General features: G+C 44.3%; 1 protein-coding gene across 3 annotated transcripts in view; it reads right to left on the bottom strand.

Moving 5' to 3' along the window:
* The window catches only part of slc9a1b (solute carrier family 9 member A1b), a 35,024-nt gene that overhangs the window by 11,730 nt on the left and 2,209 nt on the right, over positions 1–21,085 (bottom strand). For 2 of the 3 annotated variants that reach the window (XM_084423244.1, XM_084423243.1), the window contains exons 2-8: positions 12,247–12,704; positions 4,550–4,800; positions 4,253–4,470; positions 3,685–3,887; positions 3,464–3,553; positions 3,279–3,349; positions 2,578–2,742 (exon numbers count right to left, since the gene is read on the bottom strand). In XM_084423244.1, the coding sequence (XP_084279370.1) occupies positions 2,578–2,742; positions 3,279–3,349; positions 3,464–3,553; positions 3,685–3,887; positions 4,253–4,470; positions 4,550–4,800; positions 12,247–12,704 (1,456 nt within the window). Of the gene's footprint in view, positions 1–2,577; positions 2,743–3,278; positions 3,350–3,463; positions 3,554–3,684; positions 3,888–4,252; positions 4,471–4,549; positions 4,801–12,246; positions 12,705–14,947; positions 15,056–21,085 lie in introns of all 3 variants that reach the window. The other variant, XM_084423245.1, reaches the window with a different exon arrangement.

The raw sequence follows: 21,085 nt of genomic DNA, 5'->3' as shown, positions 1-21,085 counted from the left end.
AGTGTGAGGAGCGTGATGTGAGCGTGTGCAGTGTGAGGAGCGTGATGTGAGTGTGTGCAGTGTGAGGAGTGTGTGCAGTGTGAGGAGTGTGATGTGAGCGTATGCAGTGTGAGGAGTGTGTGCAGTGTGAGGAGCGTGATGTGAGCGTATGCAGTGTGAGGAGTGTGTGCAGTGTGAGGAGTGTGATGTGAGTGTGTGCAGTGTGAGGAGTGTGTGCAGTGTGAGGAGTGTGATGTGAGTGTGTGCAGTGTGAGGAGCGTGTGCAGTGTGAGGAGCGTGTGCAGTGTGAGGAGCATGATGTGAGCGTGTGCAGTGTGAGGAGCGTGATGTGTGCGTGTGCAGTGTGTGGAGTGTGTGCAGTGTGAGGAGCGTGATGTGACCGTGTGCAGTGTGTGGAGTGTGTGCAGTGTGAGGAGTGTGATGTGAGCGTGTGCAGTGTGAGGAGCGTGATGTGAGCGTGTGCAGTGTGTGGAGCGTGATGTGAGCGTGTGCAGTGTGTGGAGTGTGATGTGAGCGTGTGCAGTGTGTGGAGTGTGTGCAGTGTGAGGAGTGTGATGTGAGCGTGTGCAGTGTGTGGAGTGTGTGCAGTGTGAGGAGTGTGATGTGAGCGTGTGCAGTGTGTGGAGCGTGATGTGAGCGTGTGCAGTGTGAGGAGCGTGATGTGAGCGTGTGCAGTGTGTGGAGTGTGTGCAGTGTGAGGAGTGTGATGTGAGCGTGTGCAGTGTGTGGAGTGTGTGCAGTGTGAGGAGTGTGATGTGAGCGTGTGCAGTGTGTGGAGCGTGATGTGAGCGTGTGCAGTGTGAGGAGCGTGATGTGAGCGTGTGCAGTGTGTGGAGTGTGTGCAGTGTGAGGAGTGTGATGTGAGCGTGTGCAGTGTGTGGAGTGTGTGCAGTGTGAGGAGTGTGATGTGAGCGTGTGCAGTGTGAGGAGCGTGATGTGAGCGTGTGCAGTGTGTGGAGCGTGATGTGAGCGTGTGCAGTGTGAGGAGCGTGATGTGAGCGTGTGGAGTGTGAGGAGCGTGATGTGAGCGTGTGCAGTGTGAGGAGCGTGTGCAGTGTGAGGAGTGTGATGTGAGCGTGTGCAGTGTGTGGAGCGTGATGTGAGCGTGTGCAGTGTGTGGAGCGTGATGTGAGCGTGTGCAGTGTGAGGAGTGTGTGCAGTGTGTGGAGCGTGATGCGAGCGTGTGCAGTGTGTGGAGTGTGTGCAGTGTGAGAAGCGTGATGTGAGCGTGTGCAGTGTGAGGAGTGTGTGCAGTGTGTGGAGCGTGATGTGAGTGTGTGCAGTGTGTGGAGCGTGATGTGAGCGTGTGCAGTGTGTGGAGCGTGATGTGAGCGTGTGCAGTGTGAGGAGTGTGTGCAGTGTGAGGAGCGTGATGTGAGCGTGTGCAGTGTGAGGAGTGTGTGCAGTGTGAGGAGTGTGATGTGAGCGTGTGCAGTGTGTGGAGTGTGTGCAGTGTGAGGAGTGTGTGCAGTGTGAGGAGTGTGATGTGAGCGTGTGCAGTGTGAGGAGTGTGTGCAGTGTGAGGAGTGTGATGTGAGCGTGTGCAGTGTGTGGAGTGTGTGCAGTGTGTGGAGCGTGATGTGAGCGTGTGCAGTGTGAGGAGTGTGTGCAGTGTGAGGAGCGTGATGTGAGCGTGTGCAGTGTGAGGAGTGTGTGCAGTGTGAGGAGCGTGATGTGAGCGTGTGCAGTGTGAGGAGTGTGTGCAGTGTGAGGAGCGTGATGTGAGCGTGTGCAGTGTGAGGAGTGTGTGCAGTGTGTGGAGCGTGATGTGAGCGTGTGCAGTGTGTGGAGTGTGTGCAGTGTGTGGAGCGTGATGTGAGCGTGTGCAGTGTGAGGAGTGTGTGCAGTGTGAGGAGTGTGATGTGAGCGTGTGCAGTGTGAGGAGCGTGATGTGAGCGTGTGCAGTGTGAGGAGCGTGATGTGAGTGTGTGCAGTGTGAGGAGTGTGTGCAGTGTGAGGAGTGTGATGTGAGCGTATGCAGTGTGAGGAGTGTGTGCAGTGTGAGGAGCGTGATGTGAGCGTATGCAGTGTGAGGAGTGTGTGCAGTGTGAGGAGTGTGATGTGAGTGTGTGCAGTGTGAGGAGTGTGTGCAGTGTGAGGAGCGTGATGTGAGCGTATGCAGTGTGAGGAGTGTGTGCAGTGTGAGGAGCGTGATGTGAGCGTGTGCAGTGTGTGGAGTGTGTGCAGTGTGTGGAGCGTGATGTGAGCGTATGCAGTGTGAGGAGTGTGTGCAGTGTGAGGAGTGTGATGTGAGCGTGTGCAGTGTGAGGAGCGTGATGTGAGCGTGTGCAGTGTGAGGAGCGTGATGTGAGCGTGTGCAGTGTGAGGAGCGTGATGTGAGTGTGTGCAGTGTGTGGAGCGTGTGCAGTGTGAGGAGCGTGATGTGAGCGTATGCAGTGTGTGGAGCGTGTGCAGTGTGAGGAGCGTGATGTGAGTGTGTGCAGTGTGTGGAGCGTGTGCAGTGTGTGGAGCGTGATGTGAGCGTATGCAGTGTGAGGAGTGTGTGCAGTATGAGGAGCGTGATGTGAGCGTATGCAGTGTGAGCCTGAGGAGTGTGTGGAGTGTGTGGAATCTCACGGTATGGCCGATGCAGTGGTCAGACTGGCTAAACTGTTGCTCTCCAGCAGCATCATGGCCTGTTTGAGCTCCATCTTATTGTAGAAGGAGATGAGCTGCGGTTCCTGCGATCGCTCTCCAGTGATCAGACACCGCTTGATGTAACGCTTATTAAAGCGATTCAGCCTGCAGAAGAACACACATCAGAAACTAGAATATTTACAAGATCTGAAATACAAGAGTCAAGCCTGTGAACACCTGGCATCATTTACTCACCCTCATGTCTCCTGCACACAGTTAAATACATCAGATAAGCGCTAATAATGTGTCACTGTTTTTGGCCTTCAAAACTATTTTGACCAAAACTGAACAATAATTTTTTGCAGAATTGTTTTCTTTTGCTGAAATTTCAGTACATCACTATGTTTGCTATTATTTTTCTGTAGAGTGCAAAAGAAGAAAACCAACAGACCAAATTTAAGTTGTTATTCACGGTTCAAAGCTTCTGAGAATCAAGGTCTCCACAGATCATAAAACTCATTTACAGATTAAACCAAATAGCGGGTACTCGATATCGGTACTCTTGATATTTTTCGAGAGCATCTGGTCACTGTATGGAAAAGCAGTGTGAAGATTGATACAAAACATGAGGATGAACAGTAAACCATGACAGGATTTTCAGTTTCAGCTGACTTTTCCTTCAATGCTGGTCTGAAACGCACTTGTCCCTCCAGTGATGATGTCCGTAGTGTCCGCACACGCCGTCTATTCCAGTTAGCAAAAGTTCCAGAAACTGCAGGAGACACAAAACAGGAGCATTTAACATTTTAATTATCCATTAACCGTCCAGCCGAGCAGTTCTCGGCTACATCACGTGTTTCTCAGTCTTTGAGATCAGGTACACTACCTGAGTGTGAATCTCCTCGTTTATTGAACTTTTACTTTGTTTTCCCTTCTTGACGGCCAGAAGGTCAACGAGGGGTCGAATCGTCATTCCCTAAAAAACATCAGCAGGTTGATGGTGATCACGTGACAGAAGCCTATATGCCAGAAACCACCGGCGACAGTACTTCCTACAACTGGATGGATTTTCTTCAGCTAAAGGGAGTGAGTGTCCAATTCTCTCACCTGCACAAACACAGTGAAGAAGATGACGGTGATGATGGCGGTGAGAAACATGTCCTTCATGGGAAAGTCGTCACTGGACAGCAGGAATACCAGCGAGAAGGCGATTGCGCCCCTCAAGCCCCCATACGCCACAATGAACTGATCCTTGCCACTGAGCTTCACCATGCGGTACTTATTAATGATGTACGTTAAACCGATCACACCTGCATGACACACCAACACACAAAACTCACAGTTTGGAATAATTAAAAAAAAAAAAAAAATTCTGAAAGAGTCTCTTCTGCTCACCAAGGCTGCGTTTATTTGATCATAAATACAGTAAAAACTGTGAAATATTATTCCAATGTAAATCAGCTGTTTTCTATGTGAATATATAGTAAAGTGTAAAGTGTAATTTATTCCTGTGATCAGAGCTGAATTTTCAGCATCATTACTCCAGTCTTCAGTGTCACATGATCCTTCAGAAATCATTCTAATATGCTGATTTACTGCTCAATAAAGATGTCTTATTAGACCCCTTGGATGTTCCTGATAAACTCTAACTAGCGTAGCATGAGGAGACGCTCACCCAGAACCCTGGACAGCAGACAGAGGACGATGGTGATGGTGACAAACGTCCAGTTCCAGGCGTGCGGCCCGGCCACCGTCGACACGCCCAAGAAGATGAAGATCAGAGTCTCGCTCACGCTGCTCCACATCTTCAGGAAGTACTTGATGGTGGTGTAGGATTTGTGGGAAATGTTGGCCTCCACGTAGGGCTGCATCACCACACCACACGCGATGAGCCTGAGAACCGCACAGAAACCCCTGCGTGAGACACAAGCACAGACTCTGGGCTCATTAGCAGTGGGAACGCCAGACTCACGCCATGATGCCAGACAGGTGGAAGACCTCGGCGGACAGATACGCCATGTAACTGTAGAGGAAGACGAAGAGGGGCTCGATCACACGTGTGTGCGCCGTGAAGCGTGAGGTGAAGGCCGCCAGAACTCCGTACACGCCGCCCACCATCACTCCGCCCAGCGATACCACGAAGAAACACACAACACCCAGAAAGACGTCGAGCGCCGTCACCTCGCCCACGTGCGCAAACTCCTCGAACAGGTGATACAGGACCTGAAGGAAACACACTTACTGTAGCTCATGTATAAACATCGACCTCCCTCAAATCACATATCATGAGAAGAAAGAAGACATTTGAATGAAGGAGCTTTGACCTTCTTCGTTGTGTGACTCTGATGATGCGATGTCAGCTAAACCCTGATGGCTGATGGGATTGATGGAGATCCGACAGGAAACGCAGGGTAGATCTACAGCAGAGCAGCGTTCTCTGATCACAAATGCCACATCTTTTTTTAAATCTTTGCAAATTTCTTAAAAAAATAAAAAATAAAAATCACATGTACATAAGTATTCACAGCCTTTGCCATGACACTCAAAATTTTGCTCAAGTGCATCCTGTTTACACTGATCATCCTTGAGATATTTCTACAACTGGATTGGAGTCCACTTGTGCTAAACTCAGTTGATTGGACATGATTTGGAAAGGCACACACCTGTCTATATAAGGTCCCACAGTTAACAGTGCATGTCAGAGCACAAACCAAGCCAAGTCTGCAGCATTGAAGGTCCCCATGAGCACAGTGGCCTCCATCATCCGTAAATGGAAGTAGTGTGGAACCACCAGGACTCTTCCTAGAGCTGAGCGATCTGGGTAGAAGGGCCTTAGTCAGGGAGGAGGCATAGAAGCCGATGGTCACTCTGACAGAGCTCCAGAGTTTCTCTGTTGAGAGAAGAACAAGCATCTCTGCAGCTCTCCACCAATCAGGCCTGAGAACCTTCCAGAAGAAATAACACCTCTCCAGCTCTCCATCAATCAGATGGAAGCCGCCACTCCTCAATAAAAGGCTCATGACATCCCACCTGGAGTTGGCCAAAAGGCACCTGAAGGACTCTCAGATCATGAGAAACAAAATTCTCTGGTCTGATGAAATAAAGATTGAACTCATTGGCCTGAATGGCAAGCGGCATGTCTGGAGGAAAGCAGGCACCGCTCATCAACTGGACAATACCATCCCTACAGTGAAGCAGCATCAGCTGTGGGGGTGTTTCTCAGCCGCAGGAACTGGGAGACTCGCCAAGGTCGAGGGAAAGATGAGAAACTGGGAGACTCGTCAGGGACTGCGAAAGTTGAGGAACCGGGAGACTCGTTAGGATCGAGGGAAAGATGAGGAACTGGGAGACTCGTCAGGGACTGGGAAAGTTGAGGAACTGGGAGACTCGTTAGGATCGAGGGAAAGTTGAGGAACCGGGAGACTCGTTAGGATCGAGGGAAAGATGAGGAACTGGGAGACTCGTCAGGGACTGGGAAAGTTGAGGAACTGGGAGACTCCTCAGGGTCGAGGAAAAGATGAGGAACTGGGAGACTAGTAAGGGTCGAGGTAAAGAAGAGGGATTGGGAGACTCGTCAGGATCGAGGGAAAGATGAGGGACTGGGACAATCGTCAGGATTGAGGGAAAGATGAGGGACTGGGAGACTCGTTAGGATCGAGGGAAAGATGAGGGACTGGGAGACTCGTCAGGATCGAGGGAAAGATGAGGGACTGTGAGACTCATCAGGATCGAAGGAAAGATGAGGGACTGGGAGACTCGTCAGGATCGAGGGAAAGTTGAGGAACTGGGAGACTCGTCAGGGATGAGTTAAAGATGAGGGACTGGGAGACTCGTCAGGATCGAGGGAAAGATGAGGGACTGGGAAACTAGTCAGGGTCGAGGTAAAGATGAGGGACTGGGAGACTCGTCAGGGTTGAGTTAAAGATGAGGGACTGGGAGACTCGTCAGGGTCGAGGAAAAGATGAGGGACTGGGAGACTCGTCAGGGTCGAGGAAAAGATGAGGAACTGGGAGACTCGTCAGGGTTGAGTTAAAGATGAGGGACTGGGAGACTCGTCAGGATCGAGGGAAAGATGAGGGACTGGGAAACTAGTCAGGGTCGAGGTAAAGATGAGGGACTGGGAGACTCGTCAGGGTTGAGTTAAAGATGAGGGACTGGGAAGCTAGTCAGGGTCGAGGTAAGATGAGGGACTGGGAGACTCGTCAGGATCGAGGGAAAGTTGAGGAACTGGGAGACTCATCAGGATCGAGGGAAAGTTGAGGAACTGGGAGACTAGTCAGGATTGAGGGAAAGATGAGGAACTGAGAGACTCGTCAGGATCGAGGGAAAGGTGAGGGACTGGGAGACTCGTTAGGATCGAGGGAAACATGAGGAACTGGGAGACTCGTCAGGATCGAGGGAAAGATATATGTACAGAGACATCCCTGATGAACACCTGCTCCAGAGCTCTGGACCTCAGACTGGGGCGACGGTTCATCTTCCAACAGGACAACAACCCTCAGCACACAGCCAAGATAACAAAGGAGTGGCTACGGGACAACTCTGTGAATGTCCTTGAGTGGCCCACCAGAGTCCAGACTTGAACCCGATTGAACATCTCTGGAGAGATCTGAAGATGGCTGTGCACCGACGCTCCCCATCCAACCTGATGGAGCTTGAGAGGTTCTGCAAAGAAGAATAAGAAAAACTGCCCCAAAAATAGGTGTGCCAAGCTTGTAGCATCATACTCAAAGAGACTTCAGGCTGTAATTGGTGCCAAAGGTGCTTCAACAAAGTATTGAGTATGTACATGTGATTTTTTTCCGTTTTTTAGTTTGAATAAATTTGCAAAGATATCAAACAAAGTTCTTGCCCATTGTCATTATGGGCATATTGTTTGTAGAATTTTGAGGAATATAATGAATTGAATCCATTTTGGAATAAGGCTGTAACATAACAAAATGTGAAGCGCTGTGAATATTTTCCGGATGTACTGTAGATACTACAGTAATTGAGTGTTATTCAATTTCTGTGTAATATTTGTTTAAATGTAAAAATCATTTCTTATAAGTAAAAAAAAAAGTTTTTTGTCCAGGTTCAATGCACAAATACGAGCATAGTGACCGTTAGTAGGGCTGCACGACTGGTCAGCATTTTGTGATTTTATATCAGTATGGTTATAAAGTAATAATAATAATTATGACTACTACTAAAAAATATATATAGTACTAAAAAATAAGAAATATTACCTTTGTAATATTTTACTGTAAAATAAAAGCATTTAAGAAAACAAAAACTTTATATTACAACTGTAAAACTACAATCCTAATGTTAATGGCTGTCTTAATTTCTTAATTTTCAAAGATTAAACCATCTAGCTTTTATTTTAGCAGAAAACCACACCGTGTTTGTGAAGATGTTTGTTAAAGCGACTCAAACTCAGAGTAGATGCAGATGGAGAGTTAGGGTTACCCACACACACACACACACACACACACATTCACTCTCAGCGGTGGATCATGAGCTGCTCGCGTCTGATTGAACACAGAGTTACGCTTCACACACGCATGTTCATATTTACAGTTTTTCTGAAATGCTAAACCACTAAACCCCATTCTCTGAACCAAATTCTCAACAGCCTAAACCAATTGGTCGAATAAATCACTCTTTCTGTAAAACATTAAACAAGTTCAGGCAGGTCACTGTTTGCAAATCTCATGCACTCTTTTTTCAAAACTCTAAACACATTTTCACTCACTAAAACACATTTCGCACTGTGACACACTTAAGTTTCAAAATGCTAAAAACAGGCAGGCAAAAGTTAAACAATTGTCATCGTTTACACACGACTCAAAATTGTTCACACTTATTTCTAATTATGTGGTCAAACCAACTGTATAATACAAGTCAGTTCAGAGTCCCAAAACTGACTCAAAATGTTGCACTGAATGTTGATACCAACAATGGATAGAAACAATATAAGAGGGAGAAGAGGAAGAGTGTGTGTGTGTGTGTGTGTGTAAGAGTATGTGTGTAACAGGAGGAAGTATGTGTGTAAGAGGAGGAAGAGTATGTGTGTAAGAGGAGGAAGAGTATGTGTGTAAAAGGAGGAAGTGTATGTGTGTAAGAGGAGGAAGAGTTTGTGTGTAAGAGGAGGAAGAGTATGTGTGTAAGAGGAGGAAGAGTATGTGTGTAAGAGTATGTGTGTAAGAGGAGGAAGAGTATGTGTGTAAGAGGAGGAAGTATGTGTGTAAGAAGAGGAAGAGTATGTGTGTAAGAGGTGGTGAACAGGGAGGAAGAGGATGAGAACAAGGAAGAGGTGTATAAGGAGGAAGAGTGTGTGTGTAAGAGGAGGTGAACGAGGATGAGGACGAGGAAGAGCAGGTGTATAAGGAGGAAGAGTGTGTGTGTAAGAGGAGGTGAACAAGGATGAGGACGAGGAAGAGCAGGTGTATAAGGAGGAAGAGTGTGTGTGTAAGAGGAGGGGGGGGAGTGTGTGAGCTTCGGTGGGGGAGTGTGTGAGCTTCGGTGGGGAGTGTGTGAGCTTCAGTGGGGAGTGTGTGAGCTTCAGTGGGGAGTGTGTGAGCTTCAGTGAGGAGTGTGTGAGCTTCGGTGGGTGAGTGTGTGAGCTTCGGTGGGGGAGTGTGTGAGCTTCGGAGAGGAGTGTGTGAGCTTCAGTGGGGAGTGTGTGAGCTTCGGAGAGGAGTGTGTGAGCTTCGGAGAGGAGTGTGTGAGCTTCGGAGAGGAGTGTGTGAGCTTCGGAGAGGAGTGTGTGAGCTTCAGTGGGGAGTGTGTGAGCTTCAGTGAGGAGTGTGTGAGCTTCGGTGGGGGAGTGTGTGAGCTTCGGTGGGGGAGTGTGTGAGCTTCGGAGAGGAGTGTGTGAGCTTCAGTGGGGAGTGTGTGAGCTTCGGTGGGGGAGTGTGTGAGCTTCGGAGAGGAGTGTGTGAGCTTCGGAGAGGAGTGTGTGAGCTTCAGTGGGGAGTGTGTGAGCTTCGGTGGGGGAGTGTGTGAGCTTCGGAGAGGAGTGTGTGAGCTTCAGTGGGGAGTGTGTGAGCTTCAGTGGGGAGTGTGTGAGCTTCAGTGGGGAGTGTGTGAGCTTCGGAGAGGAGTGTGTGAGCTTCAGTGAGGAGTGTGTGAGCTTCAGTGGGGAGTGTGTGAGCTTCAGTGGTGAGTGTGTGAGCTTCAGTGGGGAGTGTGTGAGCTTCAGTGGTGAGTGTGTGAGCTTCGGTGGGGGAGTGTGTGAGCTTCAGTGGGGAGTGTGTGAGCTTCAGTGGGGAGTGTGTGAGCTTCAGTGGGGAGTGTGTGAGCTTCAGTGGGGAGTGTGTGAGCTTCAGTGAGGAGTGTGTGAGCTTCAGTGGGGAGTGTGTGAGCTTCAGTGAGGAGTGTGTGAGCTTCAGTGGGGAGTGTGTGAGCTTCAGTGAGGAGTGTGTGAGCTTCAGTGGGGAGTGTGTGAGCTTCAGTGGTGAGTGTGTGAGCTTCGGTGGGGGAGTGTGTGAGCTTCGGAGAGGAGTGTGTGAGCTTCAGTGGGGAGTGTGTGAGCTTCAGTGGGGAGTGTGTGAGCTTCAGTGGGGAGTGTGTGAGCTTCAGTGAGGAGTGTGTGAGCTTCAGTGGGGAGTGTGTGAGCTTCAGTGAGGAGTGTGTGAGCTTCAGTGGGGAGTGTGTGAGCTTCGGAGAGGAGTGTGTGAGCTTCAGTGAGGAGTGTGTGAGCTTCAGTGGGGAGTGTGTGAGCTTCAGTGGGGAGTGTGTGAGCTTCAGTGGGGAGTGTGTGAGCTTCAGTGGGGAGTGTGTGAGCTTCAGTGGGGAGTGTGTGAGCTTCGGTGGGGGAGTGTGTGAGCTTCAGTGGGGAGTGTGTGAGCTTCAGTGAGGAGTGTGTGAGCTTCAGTGGGGAGTGTGTGAGCTTCAGTGGGGAGTGTGTGAGCTTCAGTGAGGAGTGTGTGAGCTTCGGTGGGGGAGTGTGTGAGCTTCGGAGAGGAGTGTGTGAGCTTCAGTGAGGAGTGTGTGAGCTTCAGTGAGGAGTGTGTGAGCTTCAGTGAGGAGTGTGTGAGCTTCAGTGGGGAGTGTGTGAGCTGGTTCATCATCATCAGAGCCACTATAAGTCAATCACTGAGGCCATCCTTAAAAATATTCTTGTTTGCCACACTGACCGACCTTGTCAATTTAGGACCGACCCAGTTATTATTTTTTTCTTTTTAGTCCGACCGACTTGCCGGTTGTAAACTTGCGTTAAGACCTCTTTTTACTCTTCAAACAACTAATACAAATGCAATAAAATAATATTAATTACATTTTAGTGAGTATTGTGAATATAAATTGCCTAGGCCTACATACAAACGTAGGCTACATTCTTTATTTTAAATAATAACCTGTGGCGTCATCTATGATTATTATACGGATGGGACAGTTCTCCGTTACGGACGTGAGCGCTCTGAAAGCGGCACTAAAAGACTGCTTTAAACTTTCACAGAGACCTCAAACAGGCATTTAAAACACTAAACATTAAGGATTGGCATATCAAGCAAAATAATATTCGACTATTGTTTGAAAATCGTACTTCACCCCCACATGCTCACCGGTAAGACGGCGTTCGCTCAAATCCTGCTCCGTCATTCAATTTCTCCGTACTATAGGCTAATAGGCCTATGTGTTGTAGCCTAGTCAGTAAAGAAAACCATTTAGTTTCATATTTGTTTAAATGAAATATATATATTTTTTATTTACTCTATGTTAATTATATGAAAAGTGAATAGCATGAGTAAGATCACAAGATGCGCAATATATCGGGAGACATGTATAATGGAGTGGGCAGACATGATTTTTTTACCACTTCATTAAGTTTGTTTTTGTAGAAAGCCTTTCTTTAAAGTGAATTTCGTTTTGTATTAATTGTATGAAATGAACCGAAACTCAGCGTATAAGGTACTTGCCTCACAGACCTGAGAAATATATATCTATAGAAAGCTTGAAATGTCTACTTTTAAACAGAACAATTAAAAACGAAAGATAACAGACTGTTCTCTGCTTATGCAATCCGTATGAAATGTGCATTTCTCTCTGACGCATTCACTACTGCAAAGATCACAAGTCAACATCGTCAACTTCATCTTTGCAGCCGACACTGACACAGAAAACACTAGTTTATTAATAAACAATTGAAATGTCTCCTTGCTATATTTGACACATTCATAATCATTACTTTTGCCGGTTCTTTGTGACAGCTTTTAGGTGCGTTTTTGGCAGCGCCACCCTTACATGTTACATGAACGCGTCACAACCACTCAACAGTTAATATTGTTCTTTGGTGTTCAGTTTATACAGGTTTTTCAAATGTCATTTAATAAAAAAAAAAAATTCTCTCAAAATCTCTCTCTTTTTTCTCTCGACACCGCTTTATCTTGGCATGAAGGTCTGGAAAAGTGACGTCACAATATGCAAATTTGTTTAAATTCATACCTACGTAATCACCATAACCAAAATTGTACTTTTTTTTTTTTACATTGAATCTTGAAAGAAAAATATAGACCTACCTAAGGATCTTTTTTTTGCTGTTACTGCAAAATATTTTTAAGGATGACCTGAGTGAAACACTGTGACGTTTTCATTGATCTGTCAGAACGAGCTTCTGACTGATGAAGACGAGGGACAGTTTGGGAAACTCTTGAAAGGTTTCAGCTGCAGATTTGTCATTCTCACCACGGTCACGGCGTCGTTCAGCAGAGACTCCCCGAACACTAGAATGTGCAGAAGCTCGTTGATGTGTATCTCCTGGAAGACGGCGAGCACCGCCACGGGATCCACGGCGGAGACAATGGAGGAGAACAGCAGACAGGATAGCAGATCCACCGAGGCCAGGCGCTCCTCCAGCCGACACACACCGTACAGCACCGCACCCATGAAGAACGCGTTCCACAGCGTCCCCACCACCGCGAACATCAGGATGGTGCCAGCGTTCTCGGAGAAGGGCCTGATGGGAAGGAAGTATCCGGCGTCCAGGATGATGGGCGGCAGCAGACACAAGAAGAAGAGCTGAGAGTCGAGGACTGGAACATTCCCGCCCAGCACACGGATCAGACCCCCGACCAGCAGCCCCACCACGATCAGCAGACAGCTCTCAGGAACCACAGCGGACACATGCGGGATCAGGTGGAAGCCTGACCACACACACACACACACACACACACACACACACACAGACAGACAGACAGACAGACAGACAGACAGACAGACAGACAGACAGACAGACAGACAGACAGACAGACAGACAGACACACACACACACACACACACACAGACAGACAGACAGACAGACAGACAGACAGACAGACAGAGACAGACAGACAGACAGACAGACACACACAGACAGACAGACAGACACACACACACACACACAGACAGACAGACACACACACACACAGACACACACATACACATCAATGTAAAATTTCAAATTCAGCAGCACCATTAAAATACATACGCTGAGCAAAACACTTTAGACCGATGTATTAAGAGCCTGATTGCTGATTTTCTATCAGAGTTAGTACTGGCTGCAGATAAAGTCCTTATTGTTGGTGATCTTCCATATGAGTTTCATCTCGTCAGCATCCCAGATAGCTTAGAAGAACTTGATGTTGCAACAGAAACTATTAACTCTCTCTTTTCTAGCACTTTTGCAGACACAGTTGCTACGTTGCGCTTAAAGAAGAATAAAGAAAATAGTCCAATGCCGTGGTACAACGAGCACACTCGGCCCTTAAGAGAGCAGCCAGAAAAATGGAGCGCAACTGGAAGAAAACAAAACTAGAGGTTTATCGCATTTTGTGGAGAGAGAGCTTGATTGCACACAGAGAGGCCTTAAAAACTGCTAGATCTTTTTTTTTAGCCATCCTAGAAGAAAACAAACACAACCCTAGGTATTTATTTGAAACAGTGGCTAAACTAACGAGAAATAAAGCTTCAACCCCAAATGTTTCCGAACAGCACAGCAGTAATGACACAATAATCTCTCTTTTATATTAGAGAGAAAATTATAACTATGCAACCGTCCACTACAGTATCGCATCAGGCAGTGCATTGTAGTCTCCCTGAGGAAAAATTCATTCATTCATTGACTACGTTTACATGCAGCCAATAACCCGTTCAAAACCGGAATATTAACAATAACCCGGTCGCGCACGGCCATGTAAACACCGGCAAAAACCCGGATATGCTCATATCCCGGTTTTTAAAAACCCGGATATTACCCCTGGGGTACCCCTTTTCTAACCCGAATATTTGGTCATGTAAACGCGTATCGGCATATCCCCATCAAAAGGAACATTGATTTGTGTTCTGCGCATGTTCTATTCGCAAAGAATCTTGGTCTTTTGAGTAGAGACGGCGCATACAGAAACCCGCGTGCAGTATACCGGAAGTAAACAAGAAGTAGAGGTAAACATGGCGAGACGCAGCACAGCACCACACTTTTGGAGCGAGGAGGAAAGCGCAAACAAAGGCGATCGCTATCTGCCCCGAACTATTCATTATCCGCGTGCTGCTATTGTTGTTGTTGTCTTTGGATACAGGAAGAAGAATCGGAAATGACGCATATTGCGTCTTAAGGTTGTCCGTACGTCCAGACGCTAACCGTGCGTCGCCGTTTACATCGGGATATTCCCAACTGATTACAAATTCCATGTATACAGGAGTAACTCTCTCTGCTCACGCATGTAAACGGGTTATTCCGAATGTTTCAGAAACCCAAATAGTGACCTTAACCCGACCATAACCCGAATATTGACAGCTTGTAAACGTAGTCATTGAATCAACATCGACAACATGTATGTGTGACGATCCGGTGTGTGCCGCCCCCGTATCTAGACGATGGGTGATTCCATGAGTGGTTTCACCTGGATGCCCTATCTTTCTGCCTTTCAAAAGGAGCCCTTTTACTGCTCCACGTTTTGTTTGTTTACGTTGCCGGTCTCTTCTGTTGTGACATTTGGAGCCACACCACACTACACTACACTACACTACACTACACTACACTACATTACAATACAATACAATACATTACATTTCATGCCATTTCATGCCTACATCGTACTTTACATTACTGATTTGAAAGATACTAGAAAAGGCAGTATCTTCACAACTATGTTCCTTTTTAGAAAGAAATGATATCTGTGAGGATTTTCAGTCAGGATTTAGACCGTACCATAGTACTGAGACAGCTCTCATTTGAGTCACACATGAATTGCTCTTATCATCCGATCGTGGTTGTATCTCTCTATTGGTGTTACTCGATCTTAGTGCTGCATTTGACACTATTGACCACAACATTCTTTTAAATAGACTCGAAAATGATGTTGGCATTAGTGGAATTGCATTAGCATGGTTTAAATCATACTTATCTGACCGTTATCAGTTTGTAGCAGTAAATGAAGAGATGTCTCATCGATCACAAGTTCAGTATGGCGTACCACAAGGCTCAGTACTAGGACCGCTGCTGTTCACTCTGTACATGCTACCCTTAGGAGATATCATTAGGAAACATGGAATTAGCTTTCACTGTTATGCTGATGATACTCAGCTCTATATTTCTTCACACCCTGACGAAACTTACCAATTCACAAAATTAACGGAATGCATAGCTGAATGCATACCAATCTTTCATTTGAAAGTCACGTGTCTAGTATCTGTAAAACCGCATTCTTCCATCTTAAAAATACTGTATATCTAAATTACGCCATATGCTCTCAATGAAAAATGCGGAACAATTAGTTAATGTATCCATGACATCAAGGCTAGATTACTGTAATGCTCTACTGGGTGGTTGCCCTGCACGCTTAATAAACAAACTACAGCTAATCCAAAACGCAGCAGCTCGAGTTCTTACCAGAACCAGGAAGTATGACCATATTAGCCAGTTGATAATACCTAGAATATCTAAATCGACTGCTGGCGGTAGATCCTTCTCCTATTTAGCACCAAAACTTTGGAACAGCCTTCCTACCATTGTCCGGGAAGCAGACACACTCTGTCAGTTCAAAGCTAGACTAAAAACACATCTCTTTGACCTAGCATACACACAACACATTATAGACTTCTATAATTCAATGTTAGGCTGCATAGATTAGGTCAGCCGGAACCGGGAACACTTCCCATAAATCCTGATGTACTCGTTACATCATAAGAAGAATGGCGTCTACGCTAATATTAGTCTCTCTGTTTATCCGAGGTTTACCGCAGTCCGCCGGATCCAGGCCGTATCCAGGTCTGATGAAGGACCTGCGCCACACACACTCACTCACTCACTCTCACACACACCAGATCTGATGAAGGACCTTCGCCTGGACACTGTCACTAGTCTCTCTCCTGTGAAGGCCTCCTTCCCTCAACCCTCTACGCACACCTTAGCAATAGAATCGCCGTTGGCTAATAAATTTTTTTTGTTTACTCACCAGACTGATATACTATAAATATATATATATATATATGATTCCACCAGATCAGCTTATCTTTTTAAATATCTGAACGTACACTCGTACACTTTTAAATATCTGAACGTACACTTCTGTCTGATAACATCTCCAAGATGTTAAATACCGTTTGACTAGTAACCAAAAGTCCAAATTACAGTCTCTGCTGCACCAACTTAATTAATATAAATACTAGTGTAGAACATTGCATAGAAACTGTGTCTATTCCTCGTTTAGTGAGATCAAATAATAAATCTACTGCAGGATCTAGGAAAAATCTAATTGTTATTAAAACAGAAAATCTCGCTATTAGTGAACAAAAACAATTTCTAAAGCTAGGTCTTCTAAACATTAGATCACTCACACCTAAGGCAGTTATTGTAAATGAAATAGTCACAGATAATAGTTTAGATGTACTTTGCCTTACTGAAACCTGGCTTAAACCAAATGATTATTTCGGTCTTAATGAGTCTGCTCCTCTTGGATAAGCATGAGCCCCGTCTGATTGGTCGTGGCGGTGGTGATGAAACAATCTATAGAGATATTCTTAATGTTACCCAGAAAACAGGTGACAAGTTTAATTCGTTTGAAGTACTTGTACTAAATGTTACGCTCTTAGATGTAAGAAAAACATCCCTATTATCTCTAGCCTTGGCTACCGTATATAGACCGCCTGGGCCTTACGCTGATTTCCTAAAAGAGTTTGCAGATTTTCTCTCAGACCTATTAGTCAATGTCGATAAAGCATTAATTGTTGGAGATTTTAACATACACGTAGATAATTCAAATGATGCGTTAGGGGCTGCGTTTACAGATTTATTAAACTCCTTTGGGGTCAAGCAAAACGTCACTGGTCCCACTCATCGTCTAAATCACACACTCGATTTAATTATATCATATGGAACCGATCCAACCGATATAGATATCATTCCACAAAGTGATGATGTCACTGACCATTACATGGTAACTTGCATATTACGTACTGCTGTAATATGTCATGCGGCGCCGCGTTATCGACCAGGCAGAACAATCCTTCCATCCACCATAGATCATTTCTCAAATTGCTTATCTAATCTGTCTCAGCTGCTGCCTGAACCCAAACAAACAGATGAACTAGAAGAACTAACTAGCACTATGAGCACTATTCTCTCTAGAACATTGGATATTGTTGCACCCATTAAATTAAAAAAGGTCAGAGAGAAAATTAAAGCACCGTGGTACAACAATACTACGCATGTTCTGAAGAGAGAAACCCGTAATTTAGAGCGTAAATGGAAACAAACTAATTTAGAGGTCTTTAAAATCGCGTGGAAAGACAGTATGTCACATTATAAAAAAGCCCCAAAAGCAGCCAGGGCTGAGCACCTGCGCAAACTAATAGAAAACAACCAAAACAATCCAAGGGTTTTATTTAACACCGTGGCTAGACTAACAAATAAACAAGCGTCACCTGAACAAAATATCCCGTTACAGTTTAGTAGTAATGATTTCATGAACTTCTTCACTGAGAAAATAGAAAACATCAGAACCACAATTGTAAACGTTCAATCTTCAATCGCGCCTTATAATTCAGCCTTAATTATCACCCCGCAAGAACAATTACAGTGCTTTACAACTATAGAACAAAAAGAGTTAAATAAACTTATCACTTCATCTAAAACAACAACATGTTTATTAGATCCTATACCAACTAAACTACTGAAAGAAGTGTTACCTATAGTGGAAGAGCCTCTCCTCAATATTATTAACTCATCTTTATCTTTAGGTCATGTTCCAAGAACATTTAAATTGGCAGTTATAAAACCACTCATTAAGAAACCACAATTAGATCATAATAACCTAGCAAATTATAGACCCATTTCAAATCTTCCATTTATGTCTAAAATATTAGAAAAAATTGTGTCCGCTCAACTGGGCTCTTTCTTGCAAGAAAATTACATCTATGAAAAGTTTCAGTCAGGATTCAGGCCGCACCATAGCACTGAAACTGCGCTCGTTAAAATCACAAATGATTTACTTTTAGCTTCTGACCAAGGCTGTGTCTCAATATTAGTTTTACTTGATCTTAGTGCTGCGTTCGATACTATAGATCACACAATACTCTTAGATCAACTACAAAATTATACTGGTGTTCAAGGACAAGCATTAAGCTGATTCAGATCATACTTATCTGACCGCTTTTGTCTATTTAAATGGAGAAAAATCGATCATAACTCCAGTAAACTATGGAGTGCCGCAGGGATCTGTGTTAGGCCCTCTATTATTCTCAATATATATGCTGCCACTTGGAAATATTATAAGGAAACATGGAATTAGTTTCCATTGTTATGCTGATGACAGTCAAATATATATTTCATCACGGCCAGATGAAAACGCTAAATTATCCAAATTGACAGAGTGTGTTAAAGATATAAAAGATTGGATGACGCGTAATTTTCTTTTATTAAATCTAGACAAGACAGAGGTACTACTTATCGGTTCAAAAAAACGCCCACAGAACCTCTCACAATACAACTTTAACATCGTAGGATGTCCTGTTACTTTATCCTCTACAGTAAAAGACCTGGGTGTTATACTAGACTGCAACTTGTCTTTTGAAAATCATATTTCATATGTTACAAAAACAGCCTTTTTCCACCTTAGAAACATTGCTAAGCTACGTAATATGCTATCAGTTTCTGATGCAGAAAAGTTAGTTCATGCATTCATGACCTCGAGACTAGATTACTGTAATGCTTTATTAGCTGGTTGTCCTGCATCCTCAATAAACAAGCTACAGTTAGTCCAAAATGCCGCCGCTAGAGTTCTTACTAGATCAAGAAAATATGATCATATAACACCGATTTTATCATCACTGCATTGGTTACCTATAAAGTCCCGTATTAATTACAAGGTATTGCTACTGACTTATAAAGCCCTAAACGGCTTAGCTCCAGTCTATTTAACGGATCTTCTATCGCCCTATAATCCATCGCGCTCTTTAAGATCACTAAATTCAAGGCTTTTGGTCATACCTAGGATATCCAGATCCACCAAAGGAGGGAGAGCATTTTCACATTTATCTCCAAAACTCTGGAATAGTCTTCCTGATACTGTTCGTTGCTCAGACTCGCTCTCCCAGTTTAAAACTAGATTAAAGACGCATCTCTTCAGCCAGGTATTCATATAATATTCTAATCTTACAGTTAAATCCTGTCTCTAGTTCATAAACGCCAGAGGAGAACTGGCCCCCGACTGAGACTGGGTTCTCCCAAGGTTTTTTTTTTCTCCAGTAGGTCACTTGATGGAGTTTTTCGGTTCCTTGCCACTGTTGCCTTTGGCTTGCTCAGTTGGGGATATTTTGGGGATATTTAATTTTATCAATCAATAAATTCCACTAGAAACAAACCTTGTTGTATTATTTTAATTTAAAGGTCCCATTCCATGGATTATTTTTATTATTTTATAATATTTCCAGGGGTGCCCTTATAATGTTAGTATGTTTTTTAGATCAAAAATTGTTATAATTTAGAAATAAAAGGCATATTTCCTAGCCTGATTTCATTCCCTGGTTTGAACACTCTGTTTGAAGGGGCGTGTCTGCTGAGAGACTTCAGTGTAAACGCCCTCTGCTGTGATTGGCTGACATGCTTGCATATGAAATATCTGGCATTACATGTGGAACTATCTGGAAAACTTTTACTATTACAGCTATTATACGTTTTTACTATTACAGCTATCTGGATTAACGAATCATGAGAAGTTTTTTAAGTATTTAGATCTATTACCATCACATAAAAGGTTGCAGTGACGAGCATTGAGCAGATGACAGCCTGTTGATCGCGTGAAAGATCTTATCATTGCAACGCAGTTTCTGCACTATCACTAATGATTTCACCAATGCAAACATGAGGTATATAAATACAGTAAGAGCTTCGTTGTGCAGTGTAACAGCGTCATTGATTTCATAACGAGTTTTGGCAAGTGTCCATATAAACTCGCGCTGTGTGATTGACAGCTTGGACGATTGGAAAGGGATTGTTCTTTGATCGCTTTCTGTATATTAATCACAGTTTAAGTAAGATTATTTTCATCCTACTAAGAGAAACGATGTGAAGTTGATCGCTACTTCCATATTAAATCACTACTTACCGCTTGCTGGAATATAGTTGAAATAGTCCCCTTCGTCAGTATGAAACGCTGAGAGAAGTCTGCTTGATATTCCAGGTTAGAAAAACAGTCCGTGGTGAAATGGACAGAGCAAACTAACAACTTCGAATTAAACTTTTGCGGTATCCGATTATAGATAAACATCAACCACGTCTGTTGACATTTCGCCATCAATACGCCTGTGTTCCTGTGGGCGGAGGTTACGGTTCTAGTGACATCATTAAAGCAGGAAGTAGAGGGGTGTAGTCCAATCCAGCCGTTTTTTGTAGTCAACTTCTGTTAAATAAAATATCTCGCTTTGCATTGAACTTTGAGCTTTATAATTTTACAGATATTATTTATACTCTAATAACAACATTACACACTAACTAAAGTTTGAAACATGGGATCACATAGAACGGGACCTTTAATACTGTGAAGCTGCTTTGATACAATCTGTATTGTGAAAAGCGCTATACAAATATACTTGACTTGACTTGACTTGACACTCTTAACATCAGTCAATCAAGCATTTTTATGATACTATGCTAATCAAGCACTAATTAATGATAACATACATTTCAGTAATTAGAACTAAAACTTGGTAACCATGTATGCATATTTGTAATTTTAACTGAACTTAGGACTGGTGGAGGTGCTTAAGATATTGTTGGTCATTCAGTTATAGATTAGGCTATAGTAATAAATTATTATTAAAATATAATACTACTACTACTAATTCTACTTCTAATAACAATATAAAACACACTAATGATTAGCTGCTGGGTTCATGAATATTAATAAAGTTTTCTGCATTCCCTCGAATTGATTTGGTGAAATCAGAACAGCCAATGAGATTGCTGTTTGTGCATTAGCTCCGCCCACTACCGGAGAAACCTGCATATCTTCTGCTTGTTCGTAAAAGCTGAATAATTCAAAATGAACTA

Source organism: Rutilus rutilus (assembly GCF_951802725.1).
Source record: "Rutilus rutilus genome assembly, chromosome: 11".
NCBI lineage: Eukaryota > Metazoa > Chordata > Actinopteri > Cypriniformes > Leuciscidae > Rutilus > Rutilus rutilus.
The sequence above is the reverse complement of the archived record's forward strand: the minus strand, read 5'-3'. Positions and strand labels throughout refer to the sequence as shown.